Here is a 26,881-nt window from a genome sequence, read left to right on the forward strand (position 1 = left end):
CCACTTCGTAGGAAGAGTAATCAAAGAACTCCATCTACGTGACATTTGGCTCTAGCATCTTGAAGACTAGGAAGTGTCGCATATTTGGGTCATGAGCAATGCCAAATGTTATCTATGGTGCTAAGTGCTTTTGTTCACCACACTGTAGAATAACTCCACATCCCAAGGTAGTATTAATTAGGGAGTTCTTAGTGCAATTGATTTTGTGGTAAAAGGGCGATGATGAGATGCAACACAGATGGAGGGAGAGGAGGTCGTGGTCCATAACATCGAATTTTGTGGCTATCGGTGAAGCAGTCGATGTATTGGTACTTTGGTTGTGGCCATGGGTGGAATCGTTGAGGATCTGAGGTGACCGATGTTGAAGTGTATAAGTAGATTGCCTAGCTCTTTCTATTAGTTCGGACTTTTGGTTCAAGTGGCTAGTGCATGAAGCTTAACATGGTACCAGAGTCCCAGATCTCGAGTTCAAATCCCCGCTAGAGACGATTGTGGGTGGTGAGACGAGTTATTCCTTGTGTTTGGCCGCGTGATCTCTCATGTGCTTGTGTGGGTGTCTAGCCAAAATGTGCTTTAATCGTTGCGCTAGTTTAGACATGCACCTAATCATTGGATTTATGTATTCCACGGGATTTAGTTGGAGAGATCATGCAAACAACCAACCAAGTCTGAAGTGAATTGAGTTTTTAACGAGTCAGACCACCTTTACGAGTGTATTGACAGAATGGACAACATAAATGGCAGAACTACCATGTGAGTTGGTAAAATCCAGGGTCGTGTACTTTGGAAAGTACAAGTGCAAGCTTATTCCAGATCAATTGATGGGTCCAAATGATCTAGAACCGAAGACACAAGGACCATTTTTAAATAGTTGCCAAACCTCTTCCGCCGTCATTTTGAAGTTGTCATTAGGCATAATTTACAAAATCAGAAACGGAAGAATGCGATGCAAAGTTTATTTTATGACTTGCCGCCACATTAGTTTTGGCATTTACAGTGGGAGGTGGTCCATTTTATAATCATAAAAATTCAAGTTAAGTTGCTCAACATGATAGGTACTCCGTCCATCCTCAAGTAAGTGTCTAAATTTTTTTTTTCTAGGCATGGTTTAATAACTAAAATATGTCTAGTTACATCTGTATCTAGACGAAGGTAAGACACTTATTACACAAGGAACGTAGTATAAGATATCATCAAATACTACCTCCGTCCATAAAATAATATCTTAGATTTGTCTAAAGTTGTGTCACCCATCTATAAAAATAGATCTTAGACTTATGCAATGTTGGATTTCTTTTATAGACGGAGGGAGTATATCCAATTTTGGTGTGTTGCAATGTTTCAGAGCATCCCCAGCCATCACCCCGAGAAGCCCCCCACGACCATTTTTTTTCATCCGGACGGCGAAAAACGGCCAGTCACGCCCCCGGTTCCTCGTTTTGGTCCGGATTTGAGCCTATTTTCATCCGAACTCCCCATGCCATCCTCGGTTTCCCGGGGATCTCCCGGGGACTCCTGATGGATGAAAACAAGTCATCTGGCCCATGCGTCAGTGGCTATCAGCCAAATAATTGCTGGTCCCCCACCTTCTCTCTCCCCAACCTTCTCTGTCCCCCAGCGCGCTCGAGGCGGGCATGGCCAGATCGTCCATGTCGGGGCGGAGCTCAGCGCAGCTGGCCGGAGAGGCCGACGTTGTTGGCGAGGATGAGCACCTTGAGGCTGGGCGAGGACGGGAGGAGCAGGCCGGAGGGGATGGCGCCCTCGAGCCGGTTCCTGCCGAGGTCGAGCGTGTGCAGGTCGGGGAGACGGCCGGTGAGCCGGTTCCCGGAGAGCGAGAGGAGCCTGAGGCGGCGGAGGCTGGAGCGGATGTCGGCCGGGATGCACCCGCCAACGCGGCCCGGGTAGAGGACGAGGTCGGTGAGCGCGGTGAGGCTGGCGAGCGAGGCGGCCAGCATGGCCGGCCAGGCCGGGGGAGTCCGAGAGGCCGCTGCCGAGCGTGAGGACGAACACGCGGAGGAGCGCGCCAGGCGGGTCCTCCTCGCCGGGCGCGCACACGACGCCGGCGTAGGCGCACGGGGTGGCGGCGGCGTCATCCCAGGATTCGAAGAAGCGCGAGCCCGGCAGGTCCCGCAGGCTGGCGCGCACGTCCCGGAGCGCCGCCGCGTCGCGCTCGTGCAGCGCGCCCGGGCGCAGGCGGCGCGCGAGGCGAGGAGGAGGAGCAGGAGGAGGAGAGGGGGTAGCGCCATGTGGAGACGAGCTCGGCAGTGGAGCGAGCTAGACAAGCCCGGCGAGTCCATGCGCGTGGCGTCGAGGTGAGCTCGGAGGAGGACGACGTGTGGCGGCGAAGAGGAGGCTTGGGCGAGGCACGGCTGGGAAAACACTCCTCCCAAGTGCAAAAATTCATCCGGCTTAGGTTTATCCGGACGAAAATTTGACCCCGGGGAGCTCCAGCGAGTGAAGATGCTCTCATAACATATGAAGAAGCAAGAAAATAGTACAATGTTCCATGATATATGAAGCGGTTGCTCCTTTTACGTTTTTTTTTGTATTTTTGGTTAAGAACACCACAGATGCCCCAACACGCACCGCGTCACCGACACAGATACCTCACGCTTGGTCGTCGTGATGCATGGGCGGCACCGCGAACAGAGTGGAGCGGCGCACTGCCAAAGTGCACGATGGATGCCATTTCGAGCCACGGAGCCGGACGAGGCGACACTCCGTGGCGAAATGGCTGCCACTCCGCCGATCACGGAACCGGCGCGCGCTTCCCCAGAAATCGATCAGATCCACCACACCCACCGACGAGTGGCCCCCGCTCCACGACACTACTGGAGTACAAAGAGAAAGAAAAGAAAAAAGTTGAACGTAATAACGGCAATGTGCGCGCCGTGACTGCCGGCCGCTGCAACGCACGGGGCACTCAATGTGGCGCTACCACAACGCACGCACGACTGACCGACGACCCTGAGCTCGCCCGGAATCGGCACTCCCCCAGTCGCCACCGCTCTGACCTGTATAAAACACGCGACCTCGGCGCGGCCATGGCGAACCACCAGTCCACTCTACACACGCACGCCTTCCTTCCTCGCGCGTTCCTTCTAGGCGTAGGCCCCCGCCGGCGATCCCCCAGCTTTTTAAACTCGCCACCGCGAAACAAAGCGCACGCCAGCGACACACCATGGCCGGGTACCGCCGCACCATCTCCTTCCCGACCCCGAGGGCCAGGACGGACGCCGCCGCCAACGGCAAGCTCGCCGCCGCCTACCGCGTCCGCTCCGCCAGCCTCCCCTGCCGCTTCCACCCGCTCGTCCTCCACCTCGACGACGACGTCGCCGCCCTGCGCCTCATCATCAGCCCCTCCTCCGCCGCCACCAGCACCACCGCGTCCGCCGTCTCCGCCGCCGCCGCGCAGGTCGTGCGCGTGCTGGCCTCGCTCTCCGACCTACTCCACCACCCGCAGGCGCAGGACCCACTCCGCCGCCTCGCCACCACCTCCACCCCATCCCCGCTCGCCGACCGCCTGCTCGACGACTTCCTCCGCCTGGCCGACGCGCACGGCACCTTCCGCGAGTCCCTCGCCTCCCTCGCCACACTCCAGTCCGAGACGCGCGCGGCGCTGCGCCGCGGCGACCCGGCCCGACTCGCCTCCGCGGCGCGCGCGCAGCGCCGCGCCGCCCGCGGCCTCCCGCGCCTCGCCGCCGCCGCCCGCACCGTGGCCACAAAACCCCCCGCAGCGCTCCCGGCGGACCTGCAGCCCGAGACGGCGGCCCTCGCGGCCGCGGTGGCCGACTCGGCCGTGGCCGTCGCGTCCGCCTCCGCCGCCGTCTTCTCCGGCGTCTCCGCGCTCTCCAACGCCGCCGCCGCCGCCCGCGTCCAGGTCGCCTCCACGCCCTGCTGGATCACCGCCACCACCCCCTCGCCGAAAACATCTTCCCACCAGCGCGTCTGGTGGGTCGCCGACCTCGTGCGCTGGATGTCGCGCGCCAAGCGCCGGTCCGCCGGGAAGCACTCCAGCGCCAACTACGACGATGACGCGTCAATCTCGTCTACCTCGTCCACGGCGCGGCTCCGGCCCGAGGCCCGCGTTGAGCCGGAGGAGCGGGCGCGGAAGGCGGCGCTCGAGCTGCACGATAACCTGGAGCTCTGCATCGCCAGCGTCGACGCCAGCGGCGACAAGGTCTTCCGGGCCCTCGTCAACACCAGAGTCTCCCTGCTCAACATCCTCAGCCCGACATTCTGACCGCTCAACCAAAATTATTTGACATCTTTTTGGTTTTAGCTTTCATGTTTGGACAAAATTTGTATATAGTAGTACTGCTAGTATAGTATTGTCCCCCGGAAATGGATGCCGCCTCTGCGTGCGTTCCCCTGCATCTTTCAACGAAGAGCTTTGGATCCTGGCGTTACGAATTGCAAGATCTCCATCTTTTGTCACGGTTCTTGACAGCAACCCTTGAGGAATTCAGATACCGCATATTCGGACAGGGATTCAGTGACATTGAAACAGCATGGCACGTTGTGCCATGACCTCCCATCCACCCTACATTTTTCATCTAACGGCTGCAATCAAGCGATCTGAAAATTTTGCTAAATTTGTCTTTTTTGCTGCGCCCAAAATACAAAGTATTTTTTATTGAAACTTTCCGTAGTTACAACATGATTCGTTGGTAATACATACATTTTTTGTTTTGAATTTTTTGATGATTTTTAATTTTTTTTTGAAAATCATCAAAAAAATTCAAAATAAAAAATATACATGTTGCCAACGAATCATGTTGTAAGTACGGAAAGTTTCAATTAAAAATATTTTGTATTTTGGGCGCAGCAAAAAAGACAAATTTGGCAAAATTTTCAGATCGGTTGATAGCAGCCGTTAGATGAAGAGTGTAGGGTGGATAGGAGATCATGGCACAGCGTGCCATGCTGTTTGAATGTCACTGAATCCCTGTCCCGCATATTCCATCTCCTCTACATTACCTCGAGAACTTTCTAGATTGAGCGGAAATTTGGCTTGTGTTGTGTTGGTCGCAAACAGAATATGCCTGGGGAGCTCCTTGATCCAATACACGAATTCATCGCCCAGATAGATGACACCGAGCATTATAGTACCTTGTTTCTATAGATCATCAGCGTCAAAAAAGAAAGTTGGACTATGTGGATGCTGATGGAGTATCTATGCCTGCTTCTCCTCATACACCTGAGTCGATCGTGTCCGTGGCTGCACCCTGAAACCAAGAAAAGCTAAAGCTTGTCTTTTCCGACCCCAAAGTGGTTAAGCTAGGTGAACTGAACCACAAGATCCCGTCCGATCGGCAACGCTATGAATTTGATGATCGTGTATCCCTATGCACAGTAATATTTCCTTTTCAGAGAAAAGTGAGACTGTAACACCAGCACTAAGGCTAGTCATAGTGGGGAGTAACTTGTCTAGTAACATGAGATATGTTACTACTCTAAGTTACTACCTCCATAGTGGGTGGTAACTTATATGTGGGGTTATGCATTGTGTCATTTACACTCAACTTGTATTGGGGTGTGTGATGTTAGACTATCCACAATGAAAGTATCATAGGTAGTATCATGCATTCCATGCATGCAAAATGCTGATGTGACAGTGCAATTATGGATGAGAGAGAGTGTACTAGTATCATAGGTAGATACTGTATCATAGCACATACTACTAAAAAAATTAATGTCAGGTAAATCTTGTACATATATTTGCATTGAGATTCTACAAAATAATTAATATATGGAGACTATGATACTAGTATATGATACAATGCATTGTGGAGATAGTAATATGTAGTAGTATCATACGCATGATACTTCTATATGATACTATGCATTGTGACTAGTCTTATGGTAACATAGCTAGTTACCACCTCACTCTCTTTCTTCATTCATTGCCATGTCATGTCACCAAAATGCCTTGGGTTATGTGATGTTACTAGCTAAGTTACTCCCACTATGAGCAGTCTAACACAAACTGCTCAACCACAGTACCCTCGTGCTGACCCTGTCACCAACACGGTACCGTCGGCATTGGGCGGCATTGGAGTCATCTCCAACAGCCCAATGTAAAGGGACCGAGGCAATCATTTTGGTTCAAGGATAGGAAAAAACCTAACCTAGTGACCCAATGTAGACACATCTAAATTCAAGTTGAAAGTGTGTTGGCAAGGATGCGCCACGGACAATGCATGTGTCCTCCCGCCTTCCAAGTGAGGCCCACCTGGTAGCGGCTGGTTCGCCCTTTGCACGCGTTGCTTTATGCGCCGCCATCATTGCTCTGCTTTGTTTTCAGCAGCTGTCCACACCGCCCCATCATTGCCACTCTCGTCCCCTTATGTCTCCATAGCACGAGCAGCACCCCTCGATAGGACCATGGGCAAGGGCTGGCCGTGGAAGATGGAGCAGGACATCTCAAGGTGGGAAGACATCCACCTCCCTGGTGACTAGCACCTCAACACCTGGAGGGTGCTTGTGCCATCGGTACCACGAAAAGGGCGGGCGTGACACGGCAAGATGCGCCGCCGGGCACCCTGCCTCCTGATCTGTTGGACGGCCCTGCCTTCGGCGCCAACTCGTTGTTGTGGTAAGACCAACTGCAATCGGACGTGGGAACCTCGGCGCTATGCCGAGTTCCTCGGCTACGGTGTTTCCCCGGTCGTGATGACGGAGAAGGAGGAGGAGGAGGAGGAGGAGGAGGAGGAGGAGGAGGAGGAGGATGTGATATCGGTCGAACGAGAGCTTTCTTATCGGCGAGGAGGTATATAAGTTTATTACTCTCTCCGTCCATAAATGAATGTCGAAGACTTTTTTAAATTCGGATGTCTCTATACATTAAAAAATCTCTAGATATATTCAAATTTATAGAGAAAGGTAGTATTACAAAATAAATATGTCGAACCGCCGGAGATGTTTCAAAACTAGGACGAGAATGTCCCATGCTGTCGAGTTCCAGCTCGGGCTCGTGTCATATCTCCGCCTGCTGCCGGGGACATGCCTAACTGGCGGCGCAAGTGGCGCGTCTAGCTGTGCGTGTGTGCAGTGCAGTGCAGGTAGCGGGCACCGCCGGCCTCGACAGCTCCGATCCACGGTGCTCGGGCACTGCACCCCACGCATAATGCGTTCGGTGATCACTCATCGGTCGGTGCGGATGCCCCTACACCTTTTCTGCTCGTCCTGCCCAGCCGCCCCTCAATTCAGAAAGACCTTCAGTTCAGGTGCCACGGCTTCCCACCGGTGACGGCAAAGTATCATGTGAGCTCGTCATGTGATAATCTGGACTCACCATTCTCGGCAAAAACAATAGCAGGATCATGTGATGAGATGCAGACACGTAATGCGTGTGATGATCATTTGAGGGGCATGTGAGGCGTCATGTGATGAAACTGGATGCAACAGAGGTACTATGCCGTTTCCCAGGGCCGGCCGGCGAGGCCGCGACACATGCATGACCGCGCAGGCTCATAGCGCATTCGTCGCCGTGGAAAGAAAATTATTTTCGATGCCTTTCTGTAGCGAGCAGCCAGATGGCGTCGCTCACGCACGCACGACGATGAAAGTCTCGATCACGATCAGGTTAACGCCATTGCAAACCGATCCGAAGTTTTCAGCACGAAACAGTCATGGCCGGCAGACGGGCATGGGCGTGGAGCTACAGTCGGTCATCAAGACCCCGTCGCGCGCTCGCAGGCAGCTGCGACGAACTAGCTCGATCGACGGACGCGCTTTCGCACGTTACATGCCCAGCTTGACCAGCCAGGCTCGCTCGCCATTAATCTCCCCTCGCCCTCTGTACAGATCGATCAAAGCGTCGAGCTAGCTGCCACATGCGGGAGGAAGACGGTTGACGATATTTCTTTGTTTATTCAAGCAGAAGGTAGCCAAGGATAGGATGGATGCTCTCCATCGCCCTGGCAATGGCGAATATGAAACGGTGTCGTGCCGGCTTGGTTCCCGACACGATGCTCCCCGGGGCCTGCACGTGAACCTAGGCTTACAAGCACGTTGCTGCAGCAGCCTAGCAGGCTCGTCGCTCGGACGACGTCGGCTGGCTGTCCCGTGTCGCCCGGCTGGCCTGCTCGATCCAACAGCCGCAGACTTGGCGCGTCAGGGAGTGTCTGCTCTGAGCCGAGATGGGACGGGTCCGCTCCTGCTAGTGCTGCACTTTTTCGAGAATACACCCTGGAAGGTATACTAATCATATAGAAGAAAGGGCAAGAAAGCCCGAACCACGAGTGCTACTGCCAACAGGGGGTGGCAGCTCCCCTACAAAAACGAAAGCCTAATCTCCGTCCCGCCACGAAAAAGGAAAAGGCTCGGGAAATCCGAAGGACTCCGAGCGAAAAAGCCTAGCTACACGCCACCTCTGAAACTCCTCCCTAATCCTATGCCGAATGGTCTCCACCGCCGGGGTGGCGCCATTGAACACCACGTCATTCCTATGCCTCCAGATACACCAGAAAACAAGGATGACCGCCGTCCACAAGTCCCTGCGCACGGCACCGGGGCAATGAAGCGAGGTCCACCAGGTGCACTATCTCGCAGCCCGCACCGGGCATCCACTCCAACCCTGTTCCACCGCGTCAACGCCCACGCCCGCACCTCACGGGCAACCACGCAACCAAGCGAGGAGGTGTTGGAGCGTCTCCCGCTCCCGGTCGCGGAGGGGGCAGCCGCCGGCCGCGGCAGGCCACGCCTCCGGAGCCTATCCGCCGTCCAACATCCGTTACGGGACACAAGCCAAGCAAAGAACTTGCGGCTGTATGGCGCCCTCGAGCGCCAAATCTCCGAAGCAACCGGCGCCACCGTAGTACCCGCAAAGAAGGCCGCGTAAGCCGACCTCGCGGAGAAATTCCGGTCCGCCGACCACCGCCACACGAAGGAGTCCTCTCGCTCCGGGTCCAGGGTGACACCAGCGAGGATGCCCCATAGGTGGAAGAACTCCGCCACCGCTCGCAGGACTCGGGTCCGGCCCACAATCGCGCGGCCACTCCTCGGCGAGGCCATCCTTGACCGAGCGAGCCTTGGCCTTCCGGATCGGAACCAAAGCCGCCAAATTGGGTGCGTGGTCCGCCACCCTAGCGCCCTGCAGCCAGCGATCCTTCCAGAATAAAGCTCTTGCCCCGTTGCCAACCACCACCGCCGTGGCGGAATCGAAGAGGGCCCGGGCCAGGGGGGGGGAACCTTGAGATCAAACTCCGCCAAAGCCTTGGTCGCGTCCACTCTCTGTAGCCACGCCCACCGGCAACGTAGCGCCAGATTGAGGAACTGAAGGTTGGGAAGGCCCAGACCCCCACAGGATTTAGGAGAGGTCACCTTGTCCCAGGCCACCAGGCAGTGGCCGCCACTCACGTCCGCCCTAGCCTTCCACATGAAGCCCCGGCAAATCTTCCTGAGAGCCTCGCATCGTCTTGGGGGGATGTCCAGGCGACATCATCGCGTGAACCGGAATGGCGCCGAGGGTGGTCTCGCACCGAATCGTCCGCCCCCACGGTTGAGCAATCGGGCACTCCACGGGGGCAGCCGGCTTGCCGCCCTTTCCACCACGGGTTGCGGCCGAGCCGCGGTAACCTTGCGCAGCCCAAGGGGTAGGCCCGGATACTTGCGGGGCCAACCCTCTACCGAGCACCTGCAAAATCGACCGAGCCAACTCCACTTGCTCCACGGTGCAACGAATAGGGTGGAGGGAGCACTTGGTTCGGTTGGTGCGGAGGCCCGAGGCCTCCCCAAAGTCCTCCACCACCGCCGCACGAGCCAGCAAATCCGCCCTCTCCGGTTTGATGAAGGTCACCACGTCGTCCGCGTACATAGAGGTACGGTGGAGGAGACCACGTGGGGCGAGCCGCGAGAGCAACCCCTCAGAAGTGGCCTTTTGAAGGAGGAGGTGAAGTGCCTCCATCACCGAATCGAAGAGCAGGGGGGGAGAGGGGATCCCCTTGCCGCAGTCCACGCCTGTTGTAGATCAAGTCACCCGCGGCACCATTCACCAGGACCCTGGTAGAAGCCGTGCTAAGTAACCCCACCACCATCGCAGTCCAACGTGGGCCAAACCCCAACTTGATCATAATCTGAAGGAGAAAGGCCCAATCCACAGTGTCAAAGGCCTTGGTGATATCCAACTTGAACATCAAGGCCGGTGATTTGAGGGCGTTCGGCCGCCTCGCCGTGCACTCGGACCAACCGGAAGTTGTCGTGCGGGCATCTACCTCCGATGAACGCGCTTTGGTGAGGCCCGATGAGCTGCGGCATACGCGGCGCCGAGCGCACCGAGAGGACCTTCGCCAATAACTTGGCCACACTATGAATGAGGCTGATCGGCCTGAAGTCTTTAACCTCCACCGCCTCGGCGTGCTTGGGGAGCAGCGTGATCAACGCCTGATTAGCCACATGCAGCCCACGGTAGTCCCCAAGCCACATGGCCCGGAAGGCCTCCATCACATCATGCTTGATGATCTCCCAACATGACGTGTAGAATCGACCAGTGAAGCCGTCGGGCCCGGGCGCCTTGTCGAGCTCCCCGAGCCTTGACCACGTTCCACACCTCCTCCTCCGAGAAGGGAGCGTCCAACTCCACAAGGTCGTGCGACCGCATGCCCAAGTAATCGAGGTCGAGGGAGAAACCGCGATCAGGGGAGGAGCCAAGTAATTGCTCATAGAAGGCGTCCGCCGCCTTGGCCTTGCCTTCCTGATCCGTCACAAGAGACCCATCCACTTTGAAGTGAGCGATGAAGTTTTTCCTCCGCCGATGGTTGGCGTGGAGGTGGAAGAAGCGGGTGCACGCATCCCCCTCGCTCAACCACGTGATCCCGGATCGCCGGCGTGCGATCGTCCTCTCAAGCGATGCAAGACCCAACAACTTCCTCTTAAGGAGCTTCCGCAACCCACGCTCGCCGCGGGAAAGCGCCCGCGACTCCATAGCCACATCCGGTCGCGAGGATCAACTCGTTCGCCACCGGAATCGTAGCCTAACATTACCGATGAAGCGGTCGTTCCAGCCTAGTCAAGGCCTTGGCGGTCGCGGACAGCTTGGCGGCCAAACGCTTGAAAGGGTTGGCCTCCACGGTCGTCGATGCCCACGCCGCCTCCACAATCTCCCGGAAACCCTCCGCCTTGGGCCGAAGGCCTCGAAGCGGAAGCGCTTGCCCGTAGGAAAATCCGCCGCCAAGTTCAACAGGAGCGGGCAGTGGTCCGAGGTGGAAGAGCTCGGCGCCGAGAGGGTGGAGGAAGGGAAAGCAGCCTCCCGAGTCCACGGTGGAGAAGACCCGATCTAACCTCTCCAGGGTCGCGCGCTCCCTCTCATTAGACCACGTGTAGCGCCTCCCGTTGAGGTATAGCTCCTTGAGCTCCAAATCGCCAAGCAGCCTACGAAACTTGCCCATCATGCGGCGGTTGAGGTTAGCATTGCTCTTATCCTGAGCATCCACGATGAGGTTGAAATCCCTGCCACCGCCCACGGGCCGGGATGGAGATCTCTAATGTCCCTAAGCTCCCGAAGGAAGAGCACTTTGTCGGGGTCGCTTTGTGGGCCATACACTCCGGTGAACCACCATCCACTATCGCCCGCTCCTCCCACCCGCGCCGTAATGGCGTTTGGGGAGTAGTGAGGGTTGGAGAGGGCAACCACCGCCGATTTCCACGCAAGAAGAATACCACCCCGGGTGCCATCCGCGAGGAGGAAGAAGAACCGGTCGAAATCGCGGCCCATGCATCTATCCACGACTTCCCGAGAGACCACCTGTAACTTGGTCTCCTGGAAGCAAACCACACTCGCACCCGAAAGCAAAACGATCTGGTAAATAGAGTCACAACGGGCCAAAGAGTTCAGGCCCCTCACATTCCACACCAACCAGGAAACAAACTCAGACATTGAGAAAGCTAAAGCAACTCCACAGACCACTAAACCACTATGTCCTCCTCTACGTCAGCCAGTGGAAGGGCCGAAGGCAACCAACCAAAGAGAGCCAAGCACGCAGTTAAGTCTTCCTCCGACATGGTCTTGTCAAAGTAGCTCAGGTAGGCATCCAACGCCTCATCTCCAATCACCTCGCCCTCGCGAGCGATCCCCAGCTGCAGCATGAGCGCCTTTTGCTGCTCGCTTGATGGGAGTGCCTGCAGCCGAAGCGGCCGGCCACTCTCCGCTGCGGCGGACCACGGAAGGCGGGGCCCTCTTTTGCGCGGGCGCTTGGGTGCCGGCTTCGGCAGCAAAGCCGTACGACGCTGGGCGACATCCGTCGCGGAAGGACTCCAGACGCATGTCGAGGCTGGTTGAAGTAGAGGAAGCAGGAACCGGACCTCCAGCCACCGGTGTGGCAGCCACAGCCTGCGAGGTTGCAGCGAGCAACGCCCGGAGAGCCGTCCACAGAAACCACCGGCAACACGGCAGCGGTGCGAGGTGCCGTCTGCACAAACTCCCCCTCCTCAAGCTCCTCAAGTGCAGCCCCAGCGGCGGCGGCCTGGGACAGCTCGACGGTGAAGTATGAGAGAGGTGAGCCGAAGCCACCTGATCCACGGGAGCTAACAGAAGAAGCCGGCGAGAGAGGCCCGCTAGGGGACAACGGCCCTCTCGGCGAGTGTGGCTCGTCGTCAATGGCCCAAAGAACTGGGCTCCCCTTGGGCCAGCGCGAACCCACGCCAGTCGACTGGATTGAAGAAGAGCTCGTAGCACACGGCGAGGTAGCAGCTGGCAGCGACGCTGGCCGGAACAGCGGCGGGCCAGAGCTGCCGCGGCTGCCACACAACCCCAAGCCTGGAGGAACTAGCCGGAGAGGCGCTCCGCCCGGCGCCACCCGGAGGCCAACGCACCGGGCTCGGCAGAACGCCCCGCGCTGCCGCTTCCGAGAAGCTAGTTCCAGGACGCGCCGCTTCCACATGAGGGCTGTTGCCGCGCGCAACAAGCCACATGTTGATGCCGGCAACCAGCTGCAGGTGCGTCCTCCTCGCAATCCACATGCAGCCGCTCGCCGACCAGCCGCGGAAGTGTCCTCTGCGAGCTGCTGCTGAAACCGCCCTCGCCGTCGTCGTCGACGTCACCCGGCGGAGGCCAAGGTCGAACGGTGGCGGAGAAACCCACCGCCACCCTGCGCTCCGCGCCTCCGCGCCACCGCCGCGCTAGCGCCTGCCTTCCCGGAGGACGAGCGTCACGGTCCGGGCCGGGAGGGCCTCTCGCGGGGTGGGTGCGCCCCACCGGAGTCTCTAGGACGGCCAAAGCCGCCACCACCTTCGCCATGGTCGTCACCACGGCCGTTTCCACGATCGTCCCCGGGAGAAGGGCCGCCTGCCTCCCCAACCGGATCCTCCACACGCATGAGGTGCACCGTAGCCTCATGTCCGAGCAAGGCGACCTCCTCCGGAATCAGCGCCTCCACAGGGAGAAGGAGGTCGTCGTCCTCATCCCCAAAGAGGAGAGGCTCCGCCACCCAAATCTCCTTGGTCTTCGGAATCGACGCCGGGTCATCTGTCCACGCCGTGATCCTGAAACTCGCCATATCCTCCCTGCTGGCCGTCTCCGTTCCTAGCCGCTCCACCCAAGCAGAGGAGCCTAGGATCATCCTGGCCGTGGCCAGGTTCCACGCCACCGCCGGCACCCCAACCACTTCCAGGTGCACTCTATAGCGCATCGTGCGCCTAGTGGCCTGGAGCTGCCGGTTCCACACGCCGAAGCGCAAGGAGAAGTCGCGCCCGTCGAAAGGGTCCGCCGCCAACAGGGTGTCGCGCTTGGCCCTCGAGTCGAAGACGAACAGCAGGTCCGCCGGCCAAAACCTGTGCACCGAGAAGTGGCCCTCGAGAGCCGGGAACCGTACTCGTACCAGTCTTCAAATTGGCACCTACGGTAGTGAAACAAAAGCGCAAAATGCGAGTAGTACAAGCTAGCAGCACCTGACCACGCGAGCAGAGACTCACGGCGTGTAAAGGTCGTTTGGGACAGAGATTTAGTGTACATGGACACCGGTGATACTTATTTTAAAAAGTAATTAGAACTATATTTTAAAGTTTTAGAAAAATCTGAGAATAAATTATGATGTAGCCAGTAATGTGTTCCACCAACGTGTAAATATTCAGCTGAAAATAATTTATATTTTGAGCTACACAAAAATAACAAATGTGTGATCTAACTATAGTGATTCAAATCTTAAAAAAAAATCAAACTTTGTCATTTTTTTTGTAGCTCGGGATACATCATCAGCTCCTTCTTGAATTTTGTTACATAATTTTTTTAAACACATAAATCTGATTTTTGAAATTTTTTTTAGTACAATGAGAGCACTCGTGCCCAGGATTCAAAATGACTTTTTTGGTTTGGCGCAAAACGATTTCCGGGTGATTGCGGTTTTGCCTATTGGGTCCTTGGATTCGTGGGATTTAGTACTCCATCTGTCCCCAAAAATGCTGCTCAACTTTTTGTAGATACGAATGTATCCACACACTAAAAACACATATAGATACAATTGTAAATGGACAAATCGTGAACTTTTTTTTTTAGGGGAGGGGGTTCTGCCATCCATACAATTTGTAAGAAATTTTGCATTTCTTTCATTATTTTGTGGGGCAATCAAACAAACTGAAGAACTCTACTGACTCAAAAGAGCATTAAATTCCAATCATTATTCTTGTATCTCTAGAATCCTTATGATAAAAGATGCCCTTGATTAATCTTATGGTATTATCAGTATATAGTTCTACTCTACTCTTACTCACTATTGGAACTATGAAGCCAAGCAACTAAAGATCACCACCGCTACTCATTCTTCTCCTACACCGCGGCTCCTTCCACCGACGCCCGCCCCGCTAGCACCAACGTCAGTCTACGGACAGGGGGGTTTCAAAACACGAAATAGCTGATGAGAGAAGTTGTTGTTGAGAAATAGAAAAGTGGAATGAAAGATAGTCTTAGTCAAATATTTAATATCTCTTCTTCTCCAAGAAAAAGGAAAGTGATGAGGAAAATTGGGCAGAGAAGATTACTGAGTTGTTTCGTTGTTCCTCCTGTGGTTTCTAGAATTCTGTTAATACAAGATGTCCTAGGCAAATCTTATGGTACTTCGATACATAGTTGTAGTTTTTTCTTAGTCATTGGCGAAGCTATGAAGGAATCGCCCCACCCCCTCCCCCAGCTTTTTGACAATCACTAAAGAACGTGAATTTCATTCTGCAAGCCTTAAATTAGGAAAATTATAGCATCTTGGCCCATCAGGAAATATATGCGGACATCGGGAAAAAATGTAGACTTTTGTTGCCAATAAATCAAGGTGTGAGGGGCGATGGAGCATGTGGAGGAAGTGAGTAGGAGATGAAGAAGGTGGCAATTGAACAACAATTGTGATGACGGACATTAGGGCACCACAATCATCAGTGAGTTTGTCTTTGTAAGGTTCACAAACGGCTAAACTAGTAATTCTAGGAAACAAAAAGCTTTGATGTAAATGCTAATTCGAGTGCGACTTTGACGTGTCTGCGTAAGAAATAACTATGGCATGGTTAATTAACGGAAGAGGGGGTGTGAACGAGGAAACAAAAACAGAGCATGTAATGGTGCAAAGGAAAATGGAGGTGGAGGGATGAGGAAGGGGGGAGAAGGTAGCAACAAGAAAGAAAAAAAATTCAGAAAGGAATGGAGATATGAACTTATATGTGGCAAAAAGCCATTATAGCCAAAAACAAATAAATATAAAACTTACAAAAGGAATACATACAAATCACATGCCGTAGATGTACTATGCTCATAGTTTCTTAGAGAGTTTTACTCATTTTTGAGACAATTGTAGAGTTTTCATGCTTGGGGAATATCAACTTTTTTTTGAGAACTTTCAAGAATATCATATCAATTTGATATGGGAAGAGAAAACTAGGAAGATAGGCTTTAAATCATGGCAGCCATCCTTTTCTTAGTCTAAGGGAAAGGTTTCCCGAAAATCACGAGCTCCTGGGCTCCAGGGATCTCCCTTTTTTAATAGTAAAGAAAATTATTTTTACATCTCCAAATATTTTAAAAACCAACATACGGGTACACACACTTGACGAATTTGTACGACCAAAGTTTCATTGAATTTTATTTTCATATGAGATCTGCACAAAAAAGAAAGATAAATTTGGGAAGAAAATGATATTTTTAATCTTTTAAGAACCACGATTTTGTGAAGCCTGTAATAACTACTATACTAAACCTTAATAAACATCTTTTTTCTCCTAATTTTGGATTTGTTTTCAGATTAACCTGCAGCTGCCACGTATGTATTTTTCTGGTTGATTTCCGTCGCTATTTTCCTGTGTGCAATTTCGGTGCTTTCTTGGATTTTTTATTGTCTCTTTCCTTTGGTGTGTGGTGTGCTTTGGTCTGGGTGGACGTAACAGTTTTGGTGAACCGCTTTGACCAGCCCATATCACTCCCTCGATTTCCTCCCCGCACTCTCCTCTCCCCATTATCTCCACCGCCCTTGCACCAGGGCCGCCGCTCTCCTCCCCCGGCCACGTCCGGCGCCGCCACCTCCTCCTTGGGCTTGATCGCCCTCACCCTGGGCTTGATCTCCGGCAGGGTACGTGAGGAGGATGCGCCTCCTAGCGCCATGAGGCCCGTCCTGGAGGCTCTGCCAGGACGCCTTCATCGTGCTTGAGGAGGCGGTCATGGGGAGGGATGTGCTAGGCCGCCTTCGAATCCGCCAAATGAACCATGAGGAGGAGGCGCGTTGCGTGGAGGATTCCGCCAGGACGCCGACGACTCGACCCCTCCATGCCACCGAGCTCGAGGAGGAGGCACGACATCGGTCACAAGTCCGCCGGCGAGACCGTTTAGTGGCTGCTGCAGCAAGCGGAGCCGACCATCGTTGCTTCCACATCGATGGACACCATCCTGCGTCCACGCTCTCATCCATCGCGCCTCCCGTAGATGGGACTCTCCGCCGGGATTGACCTTCCTGGTGGCGTGATGAACGCGCCCGGCTCCGGCCCTGATGGCGGGGTTATTGGTGGGATCATGCGACAGTTGGGTCTCTCCACTGGGATCAATCTGCCGGGCGGCGACCCGCCCGCCTCCGGGATCGATCTGCCGGGCGGCGGCGCGGCGGTGCGCCCGCTGCAGTATGCCGTCGACCCAGCGCTGGAGCGCAGCCTAGCAAGCATACGACGCGAGGGCTGGCCTGACTATAGCAGTGATGCGAGTGGGGCAGCAGGACCGCGAGGGTAACTTCAGATTTTATTCCTCTTAGTTCATTCATATTTCAGCTGCATTCACATGACGGATTATAAGTATAGCAGATTAGCACGTTAGCAGTATCTGATTAGCACTATAGCTGTTTAAAAGGGTAGTACACTACTAACTACCGCTAGCAGTAGTAGATCTAATTTTCTATATGCCATATTAATTACTGCTACATGCAAGTTTCAACTGACTAATTTCTTGAATTTTCCCTTGTTTTCCTTGTAATGTAGATGAAGAATAGTGCTGCTCAAAGTAGCTTATTTGCATTGTGGGAAAAAGCTTCAAAAGTAGAAAATAAAGACCTAAAAAGATGAATATCTAGCGTCTAAAACCCCGCGCCGCCAGTGGTACCATGTTGCAAGGATAAGAAGACAACCATAGTGTTGACTGTAGCTCGAAGACTATGGGAACTCGAGAGCGGAGAAGGCAGGACTAGGAATAGGGTGCGGTCGCAGACGGTCTGGCCATGCCCTCTTGCTCCACTCCACGACATCTATCTACAAGTGATCTGGTGAGATTTGTCGAGCTCTAGATGACTATAATTGCTTCTTTATGGACTTAAGAAAGTTTTTTTTTGGTGATTACATATGTGGGTAGTTGTCTGGAGTATGCATACCAGCGACTCCTTACACTTCAACGGTTGGATCCGAGAGTCCTGGTAGATTTTCGTTTGGCTCACCATAATCAGCGAGAGCGGCTATGTGCCTGCGTGTGCTCTGTGGTGTGTTGAGCCCCCGTAGGTGTCTGCATAATTGAGGAAGACTTCTGTAGTTGTTGCCGCAATTGAGGGTGAGCAGATTGGGTTCTTTATTGGTTAACTCACAATGAACATGAACAATTGACTATTGATTACCGGATGTGTTAGTTCTTCCTGCTGTCTTCGATGGATTTTATCCACAATATGTTATTTGAGCAGGAGATTAGCTGATGGACACCTTTTCCATCTCAGAATATGTTATCCTACTTTAGGATTAGTAGGATCAGCAAGAACAGTGATAGCAACACATGCACACACTAATTGGATATTGGTTTCTGTTTTCTAGAATGTATCTTTCCTGCAAGCAAAAAACGAACATGATAAGGGATTCTTTTCGCTCTTCGTAGATACGCGATGCAGCGCTGCACTTGTAGTTCGTACTTTGTACTTTATTAATTACGACCTTAGGGCTAGCAGGAGCTTAGTTATTACTTACAGTTTTGAACTTGTGTCCATATAGTACATAAAAATATAAGTATATCTGGTTCTTAATCTAAGCAGTATGTTTATTTGAGAATTTTACATAGCCTCAACTATGCAAATTTGTAGAAGCATATGTATGTATGCACTTAAATTTTGTTTGGATTTTTTCAAACTTCAACTCACCATTTTGGACTTTCTTTAAAGTACCGAGTTGGAGCTCCGCAGCCGAAACACCTACTGGATTACTGGAAGGTTTACACCACTGCATCTGGGCTGCTATCAAGCCAGTTAAATCCTCTGCATGTACTGACTGATGGGCTTAAACTTTGGGAACTTCTAAAGCTAGATTTGGCTCGCCTTGTGGGGTCCTTAAATTCAACCTAGCCCGAAGCATCACTGGGGCTTCAAAGAAATCCAATCACTTTGTCTAAAAAAAAACAAACCCACTCACTCTAACACTAAATAAAATGAAACCACTCACTCCTGAAAAATAATTCCACCCACTCGTGTGAAAAAAAAAAATACTCCGTAGTCGTCCAGAGACCTAGCTGCAATTTCACTAGGCAAGTAAATCTTCATAAAAAAGATGGTCGAAGATTCTTCAATGTGGTAATCTGGGGATCCAATGCAAAAGAAAAAAAAACATTCCCATATTTCCACATTCCCCATTGCAAGCCTATACGAGTGATGATTCATTGGGTCCACACACAGCAGGGACACCCTGGGAACCATTGATCTATGCATCCATGATTACAAACCGTAGCAAAAAAGAGTGGATTTTAGTTGTTACAATCTCTTACGCATATGCACCAACTCAGTACACATCATTGTTCTTGAACGGCACGTCTTCCGGCCGTGGGGATAGCAGGGCATCCATCCTCTCATGGCCTTATTACAGTTCAGTTTCCCTGATGATCGTGAAGTACTGAAGGCTCCTCGTACACATCATTTCTTCTGTGGCCCAAACTGCTGCTCTTGGCTCTCATCCTTGCTTTGATTTTCAGTCATTTAGAGAATCTTTGCTAGCCTTTTCAGGCAACCAACCCCAAACCAGGCATGTAAGAACACATGCATGGATGCTGACTGAAGACGAAACGAACTAATTGTACTGGCAGGAAGGTTTAATCTGATGGTCATTCTTGGATTGTGAATACGATGTGTGTAGAGTACTAGCAAGGTCTAGCTGCTGTCCTAACCAAAGAGGCACCAGCGCAATATTAGACAAAATGTATGTGTGTCCGAGCCAATTCACTGACACTCTGCCTAGATTTTGACCAATGTAAGCAGGCGCGATTTTGAATAAACCATGTAAGAGTCCCCACAGCAACACAGGGTTCCTTCTACTATACAACATATGGGCTTTAGAAATAACCATCTCATCCACAGAACTGTAATGGACAGACAACCCAGGTCTTTACAAATCTTTAATCAATCCACAGAACTGTACCGGGCGACCTCTATAGGCAGTTATTTAATTTGACGAACAAATTTAGGTTCTGGAGGCACACGGGTCCTATCTTTCACATGTTCGGAGTGATCCATACCTCCGAAGGGTAAATGATGCTCAAAGAATTACACATACCTCCGAAGGGGAAAACCCGCTTGAACGTCCTTGTTTTGGGGTTGTAGGCCCTTACACCTCCCCAGTCACGAATTCGGCCGAACAAATCAATTGTCCGTAGCATCCAAGGAGCAGAGAAATAGATGAAACGAGGTTGCACACCAGGGAGCCTCTCCGTGGGCAAACATGCCGAGTGGTTCAGTCCAATGAAAATAGCATGATCTCCAAAGTCCTTGATCGACACATTTCTCGATCCTTCAAGATCAACCTTGCGAATCTGGAACTTGACATTATCTGGGTACCTACTCTTCGCGTTTGTATAAATCACACGGACTTGCAAGAGATCACCCCAGGGTGTAGATACCAGCTTTCTAGTAATAACAGGCGCATAGTGCCTATGCTCAATAATCGCCTCCTTTGTTGGTCCATCCGGTGCATTGAGATCCCACTTATCCACTTTTCCTTGCAATGTCACGCTGTAGAACCTCCCACTGTGGTATGCACAGTCAGTGTACCGATCATGCTTGCTCAGATCTAACATTGAAGCAGTTCGCCACTTGCTTTCTCCTGCCCTAACGAAAGAGAGCCAATCACTATCTCGGTGGATGATCATCGCAACATAGTCACCACCATTAGACGGGCTGCACGACAATACAGCCTTCTGATAAAACCATGCTCCTAGATAATTTGTCTGATAGACTGTGTCACCCATAAAAAGGTAATGTTCCAAGTTTCCTCCGCTGTCGTAAACTGCCGTCACACACGAGAAATCGGTGATTGGCGGGAGAGGGATCATGCATGAGTTGAAAGGGTTGTACAGAACAAGATTGGAGAGGTCGTTTACCAGAAACAGCCATCCGTGGGAGGCTCCACAACATGCAACGAAGCAACCCTTGGGAAAATTAACATTGTAAACCTTGTCCGCGTCAAGGAGATGGCGGAACTTGCAGGTTGCTGCTGCCGGGACCCATGTCATCTTGGATTTCAGCTGTAATTCCCTTTGCTCGAGGAAGTCGGCCCAAGACACGAGCCATGGCGTGCGAGAACATGGGATGCCGGCTGCGGTGGCCGCCGAGCGCCATGACGTGCAGACGGCTGCAAATGCAAGGGCTTGTGGGAGCTCAAGGCGGCGCAGGATGCTGAGAAGGAGATCCATCGGGAGGTCCGACCAACCGCATGGTGCTGCCATAGTAATTGAATACTTTAGGATATGTGCTTGCAGTCAACTTTTTTTTATAACATAGCAAACAAACTATCCAATTTATACATATCAAGATTATATCCGTATCCCAAAGGGATCCGGAAAACCAAGTGGAAAGCTGAATAGAACACGGAAATGCTCATAGTCGGGTTGCACTCATACACGGATTTTGAAAGGAAAATCGAAGCATTAAGAAAAGTAACTGAGGGAAAAAAAAACATGCATCTCCCTACAAATCAATAAACCGAGCTAATTCGCTGCATCCTTGTACAACAACAGCTCCCTCCCGCCGGGTTGAAATTGAAACAGAGTGTATTTTTCTACGCTACCCATAGCAGCCCCGGACAACTCATCGCCGGGGGAGGAGCCGACGCCAGCAGGAGTCCCTCGCATACTGTTCCCCAGTGAATCAAAATGGCGACGCGGAAGGACGGAGGGAGATGGAGAAATCGCCAGTGTCATCAGATCCCACGGACGAACAGGAAAGCTGGAACGGGGGCCTTCGCCCTTGCAGGTGAAGGAGGTTGTCAGCAAACAACAGGATTTGTCACCGGAATCGCGCCACGGGGAGTTGTCGTCGACTCGTCGAGGCTGCGCTCGCCGGACATGGGGGACTGAAGACTATACACGATTGGGGAATTGCATGATTTTAAATGGGCTTCAAGTTTGTTTTAACTGAAAACCTCGACCACCTTTATCTTGGCCGCTGTCTGTCTGGGCTATATAATGGGCTCTAACATTCATTACTTCTAAAGATAAATTTGGCCCATCTTGCAGGGCCCTTTAATTCAACCTAGCCCGATGCATCATTTGGGCTTCAAAACAATGTACTCACTCGATGCTCCAAAAAAAATCAAATACTCTACCACCAAGAATAAGAAATTCCACTCGCTCTCTCCTAAATAAAGGTGGAAGATGAATAGATCTTTGTAAGCATGGCCGTACGAAGATCCATCAGATTTTTCAGTATGCACACAGATCTTCATAAAAGAGTTGGTCCAAGATTCTTCATTTTAAGCTTCGGTTGAAGATTCTTCAATGTGGTAATCTAGGGGATCCAAAGCAAAAAAAAAAAAAAAAAATCAATCTTTCACCGGTCCCGATTGCTAGCCTACGTGAGTGATGATTCACTAATTCAACACACAGCAGGGACCTGGCAACCATTGATCAATGCATCCATGATTACAAATTGTAGCAAAATAGAGTGGCTTTTAGTGGTGACACTCTTAGTAACAAAACCACTAACTGAGTACACATCACTGTTCTTGCACGGCACCGTCTTCCCATCGTTTGGATAGCAGTGCATGCTCTCATGGCCTTGTCACAGCTCTCTTCCCCTTATGATTGTGAAGGACTGAAGGCTCCTGGTACGCATCATTTCTGCGGTGGCCAATCTACTATTCTTAGCTCTCCTTCTTGCTTTGATTTCCAGTCATTCAGAGAATCTTTGCAAGTCTTTTCAGGCACCAACCGCGAACCAGGCACGCATGAACGGATGATGACTGAAGATGATGAGCACGCGAGATGAAAACGAACGAATAGTACGGGCAGCAAGTTTTCATCTGATATGATGGCCATTCTTGGCTTGTGGATACCATATGTGTAGAGAAGCAAGGTTTGCTATTATAACCAGAGACAATAGCAATCAGATGTGTGATACTTGGCATATATTTGGACCATTGCATTTCGAAAAAAAAATTGGACCATTGTTGCAGGCGCTATTTTCAGGAACCGTCTCTGCGCATGTTAATTGGCTTGCTGTCCTGGCAACCTGGTTGCTAGTGTGTCAATATCACATGCTTGTCCGATGCTGTCATTGTCGTTTGGTACATATACGGGGATATGGAGGGGTGTTCTCCTTTCAGAGCGCGCGCGAGGTGGATCATGTTTCTAACATGGCTGCTTAAAGACGAAGCTGATTAGGTAGTACTTCTCCGGTTGGGTTTAATTGATATCGGGCATGCAGACATGCTTTACTAGCTAGCTTGTACTCCGGGTCGATCAAACTAAAAAAAAAAAACGAGACCCATGGGCACTAGCACCCAGGGCTTTGGGTCGATCAAACCAGAACAGAGGTATTTACGTTTACATGTAGGCAACGGTGTGCACCATAAACGTATATGATGCACACCGTCGGCTACATGCAAAATTATATTTGCATGTAGCAGACGGTGTGCACCATACATTTATGGTGCACACCGTCGGCTACATGCAAATATAATTTTTTGAACTTCTTTTATAGTTTATTTGAAAATAGGGAAGACAACGGTACAGAGATTTGGTGCACATGGATACTAGTGATCTCTCTTTTCAAATAAATTTAAAATCATATTTTTGAGTTTCAAAAAATTCTGAAAACAAATCTGCATATAGCTAATAATATTTCCCACAAACGTGTAAAATATCAATTTCAAATACTTTATATTTTAAGCTACATAAAAAGACAAAAGTGCAGATGAGTAGTCATTTTCAAATCTACAAAAACATGTCAGATTTTGTTTTTTTTTGTCTAGCACAACGCAAAAAAAAGGTCGAGATTTTGCAGGATTGTGAGATGTATCGCTAACATTTTACAGAATTATTTTTCAGATTTTTTGATAACTAAATAAATTTTTTAATTTATTTTTAAATAACGAGACCACTAGAGCTCGGGAGCTAAAAGCACTTTTCGAGACAAAGGTATGTTTATCTCTATATGCCACCCTCAAACAGACCGAAATGAGGGCCGTTGTTGGAGATGTCCGAATATTACTCATGAGCAAGCACAAATGCACCAAAAGCGTAAACCTAAATACATATTTATCAATGGTAAGGAAATAGGTATTTTTTAACTACTCGATTCGCTTGGGAGTAGCGACCAACCAGAATTTGGTCGTTTAAATGATTTAATCAGTTAGCTATTAATCGTTAAAACCTACATAAATTGAACTTAAAAGTTAAAAAACATGTATATATAAAAGAAATAATGTGTGGTCTTCCAAATGTACGTCCATATTTTCTTGAACCCAAAAACCCATTAAAACATGTATGCTTTTCCTTCCTAACTTAATCTTTAAGGTCACGAGCGCACTGAGGATCCACCATCCATCACCATATTCCTTCCTTCCGCTTCTCCTCCTTTGATCTCTTAAGTTTTTCTTCTCTCACAACCTTCGCATGATATGTCTCCTCTTGCACCTCAACCTCCTACCCCAAAAAAGATGGCCTCGAGCTCCTGAACGAGCTCCACAAGGTGGCCGAGCTCCTATATATGAGGTCTGGTCGGCAACAACGAGGAACTAGTTGGCAACGCTGGTAATCGAGCTACTGGAGGTGGAATCGAGAGGGAACTTCGCAAACCTACTTGATTTGGGCGAGGTATCGGCTGGACGGGCGATTTTGCGTTGAAATATTTCTAACTCTTTTGACCCAAGTGTAGTAGTTAATACCTACTAATCGGGCTATCAGAGCGATTTTGTCGGGCTAAACGATTAACACGGTACAACCCCCTCTTGAACCTCAACCACCTGAAGGCACCCTCGAGCTCCTGGACGAGCTCCTCAAGATTGTCGAGCTCCAATATCTGAGGTCTGGTCAGCAACGGCTAGGAATTGGTCGGCGACGGTGAGAATCGAGCTCCTGGAGGCGAGAATAGAGAGGGAGCTTCGCAAACCTACTCGATTGGGGCGGTGTAGCGGCTGGACAAGCGATTTGCGTTGAAAATTTTGCAACGTTTTTCACCCAAGTGTATTAGTTAATTGTGAACATATATACCTAATAGTGATTAGTGAGGCTAAATGACTAACACAGCTGATTAGAGGTATTCGACACGGTCAGATCCAAATTAGCGATTAATCGGCCTACTGGTGCAGATTCGGCCAACTGTTTGAACAATGATATTTATATATATTCATTATTTGGGCAATTATTGTTCTACTATCTGAATCTATATGCAGTGACACACACAGCATATGGTCATCCTTTCCCAATTTCCTTTCTACTGCTTTGTACCGTACAATGTTGATGAGCTGCGTGCATGGAAGAGAATATTCTACTTTTACCCCACTTTTTCAACGTCCTAAAATTGGCAAGGGGAAAAGGGTGCAAAGCCAAAAGGAATTGTGGAAAGCGAGTAAACCCTCCTGAAAGTCTGCAAGAGATTCAAGATGGATCGAGAGCAAGGCAGCAAAGCGTAGCATGTGGCCTGCACGCACAGACTTTAATTCGGACCGGATTTGACCAACTATGGCTTGCACCTCCTTTGCCATGAGTATATGCATCTTTATTGAGGTGAACATAAAAGCTGCTTCGGGGTCCCTGAAAGATCGTACGAGTGGACCAACGCAGAGAGATATGGAACATTATGGTCCATGCTGGCCACAATGCAGATCGATTCATCCCTACATGTTTACATTACATTTTGAATCCATGGAAGGGATGATTGACTTTGTTCGATCGAGGGGAATCAGTTACGCAGTAGGAGTATAATCTATACCTAGCTTTCAATCAGAAACGAGGTCGTGCATTAACCAGGGCTTGACTTCTTGACACGAAAGAGAAAACAAGTGCTGAAGCGAGTTGTTAAGTGCGTGCAGTTATTATGGCCTAATTCGCTTTGCTAGCCAGGTCCAACACGAGAGCTACCAGTAGTAGTAGTACAGTATATTTGATTCCATTAGCAGGGATATGTACAGTTTTATACTATCTGAATATCACAAATTGGTGTGCTGCTGCAAGTTACAGAGAGAATTTTGGTTCGACAGTTATGCACAGTCCCCATGTGTTTTTGCAGGTTGCTGATCTAAAACCCCTGCGCATCATCACGCCACGATCATGGTAGGGTCTTAGCCACATGAGAGAAGACTGACATGCCTCTGCAGAGTAATCATGCTTTGATGCAAATTAGGTGGTTCATGGCCCCTCTAATTCTTCCAGCGGGGTGCCATAATTAAAACGTCAGTGGCCTAACAGATGCAGATCACTCTCGTCAGCAATGTTCCAGAACACGATGATCCGGGCATTATACTTACCTCTTTGGCGAGACATACAGACGAGGACGAATTCAGTGGAAGATACCAAGTGCTAGCTAGACTGTCGCGTCTTGTGAAAATTTTAAGTTAGCGAAGCCTCCACCACCCACATGTTGGACTCTGGTATTCACAGTTGAATACTCGCTTAAATTAGGAGTGGGATTTACAGCTTGTTTAATAGTCGGGCCATTTGAACTGATGGCAAGCATGATGCATCGCTCAACGATTACTATAATGGGGCACTAACCTGCACGGAGTATGATAGCATATCCTCTTCGATTTGCAATCACGTGAAGGACTCGAATAGATCAAGTGGACACTGGACAGTAGGATTAGCCACTTCTAATCCTGCTTCTTACGTTTGTAAATCCGACATTGTAGTTGGTACCACAACAGAGGTTCTAAACGGGGTTTTCTTTTGTTAGCTGCGAAAAAGGCCAGGGGATCGGACAAAACGAAAGTGATTATTCCAACGAGAATCCGTTCCTTTCTTTTTGCCGTCGCTTCGGCTCACGTGGTGTTATTGTCTACACCGTGTTTATTCAATCGACCGTGAATGAGTGTGAGTGAGTTGCGCGTAGCTAGGTTTGTGTCACTCTCTAGCCGTACGGCTACTCTACAGTGGGCGCCATGCTGAGCTGCTCAACAATATGATGGATTGATGGATACGGTTCCTTCCATCGGTGGACCGTCCAAAAGTTTCAGCTCCTTATCCGGTGCTTAACTA

General features: G+C 50.8%; 1 protein-coding gene across 1 annotated transcript; it reads left to right on the plus strand.

Moving 5' to 3' along the window:
* Positions 1-3,181: 3,181 nt before the first annotated feature.
* LOC124702132 lies at positions 3,182-4,243 on the plus strand. Its single transcript, XM_047234241.1, has one exon. It carries the CDS (start codon positions 3,182-3,184, stop codon positions 4,241-4,243), a length of 1,062 nt encoding a protein of 353 aa, XP_047090197.1.
* The last annotated feature ends 22,638 nt before the right edge of the window (positions 4,244-26,881 follow it).

This window comes from Lolium rigidum, chromosome 3, assembly GCF_022539505.1.
Source record: "Lolium rigidum isolate FL_2022 chromosome 3, APGP_CSIRO_Lrig_0.1, whole genome shotgun sequence".
NCBI lineage: Eukaryota > Viridiplantae > Streptophyta > Magnoliopsida > Poales > Poaceae > Lolium > Lolium rigidum.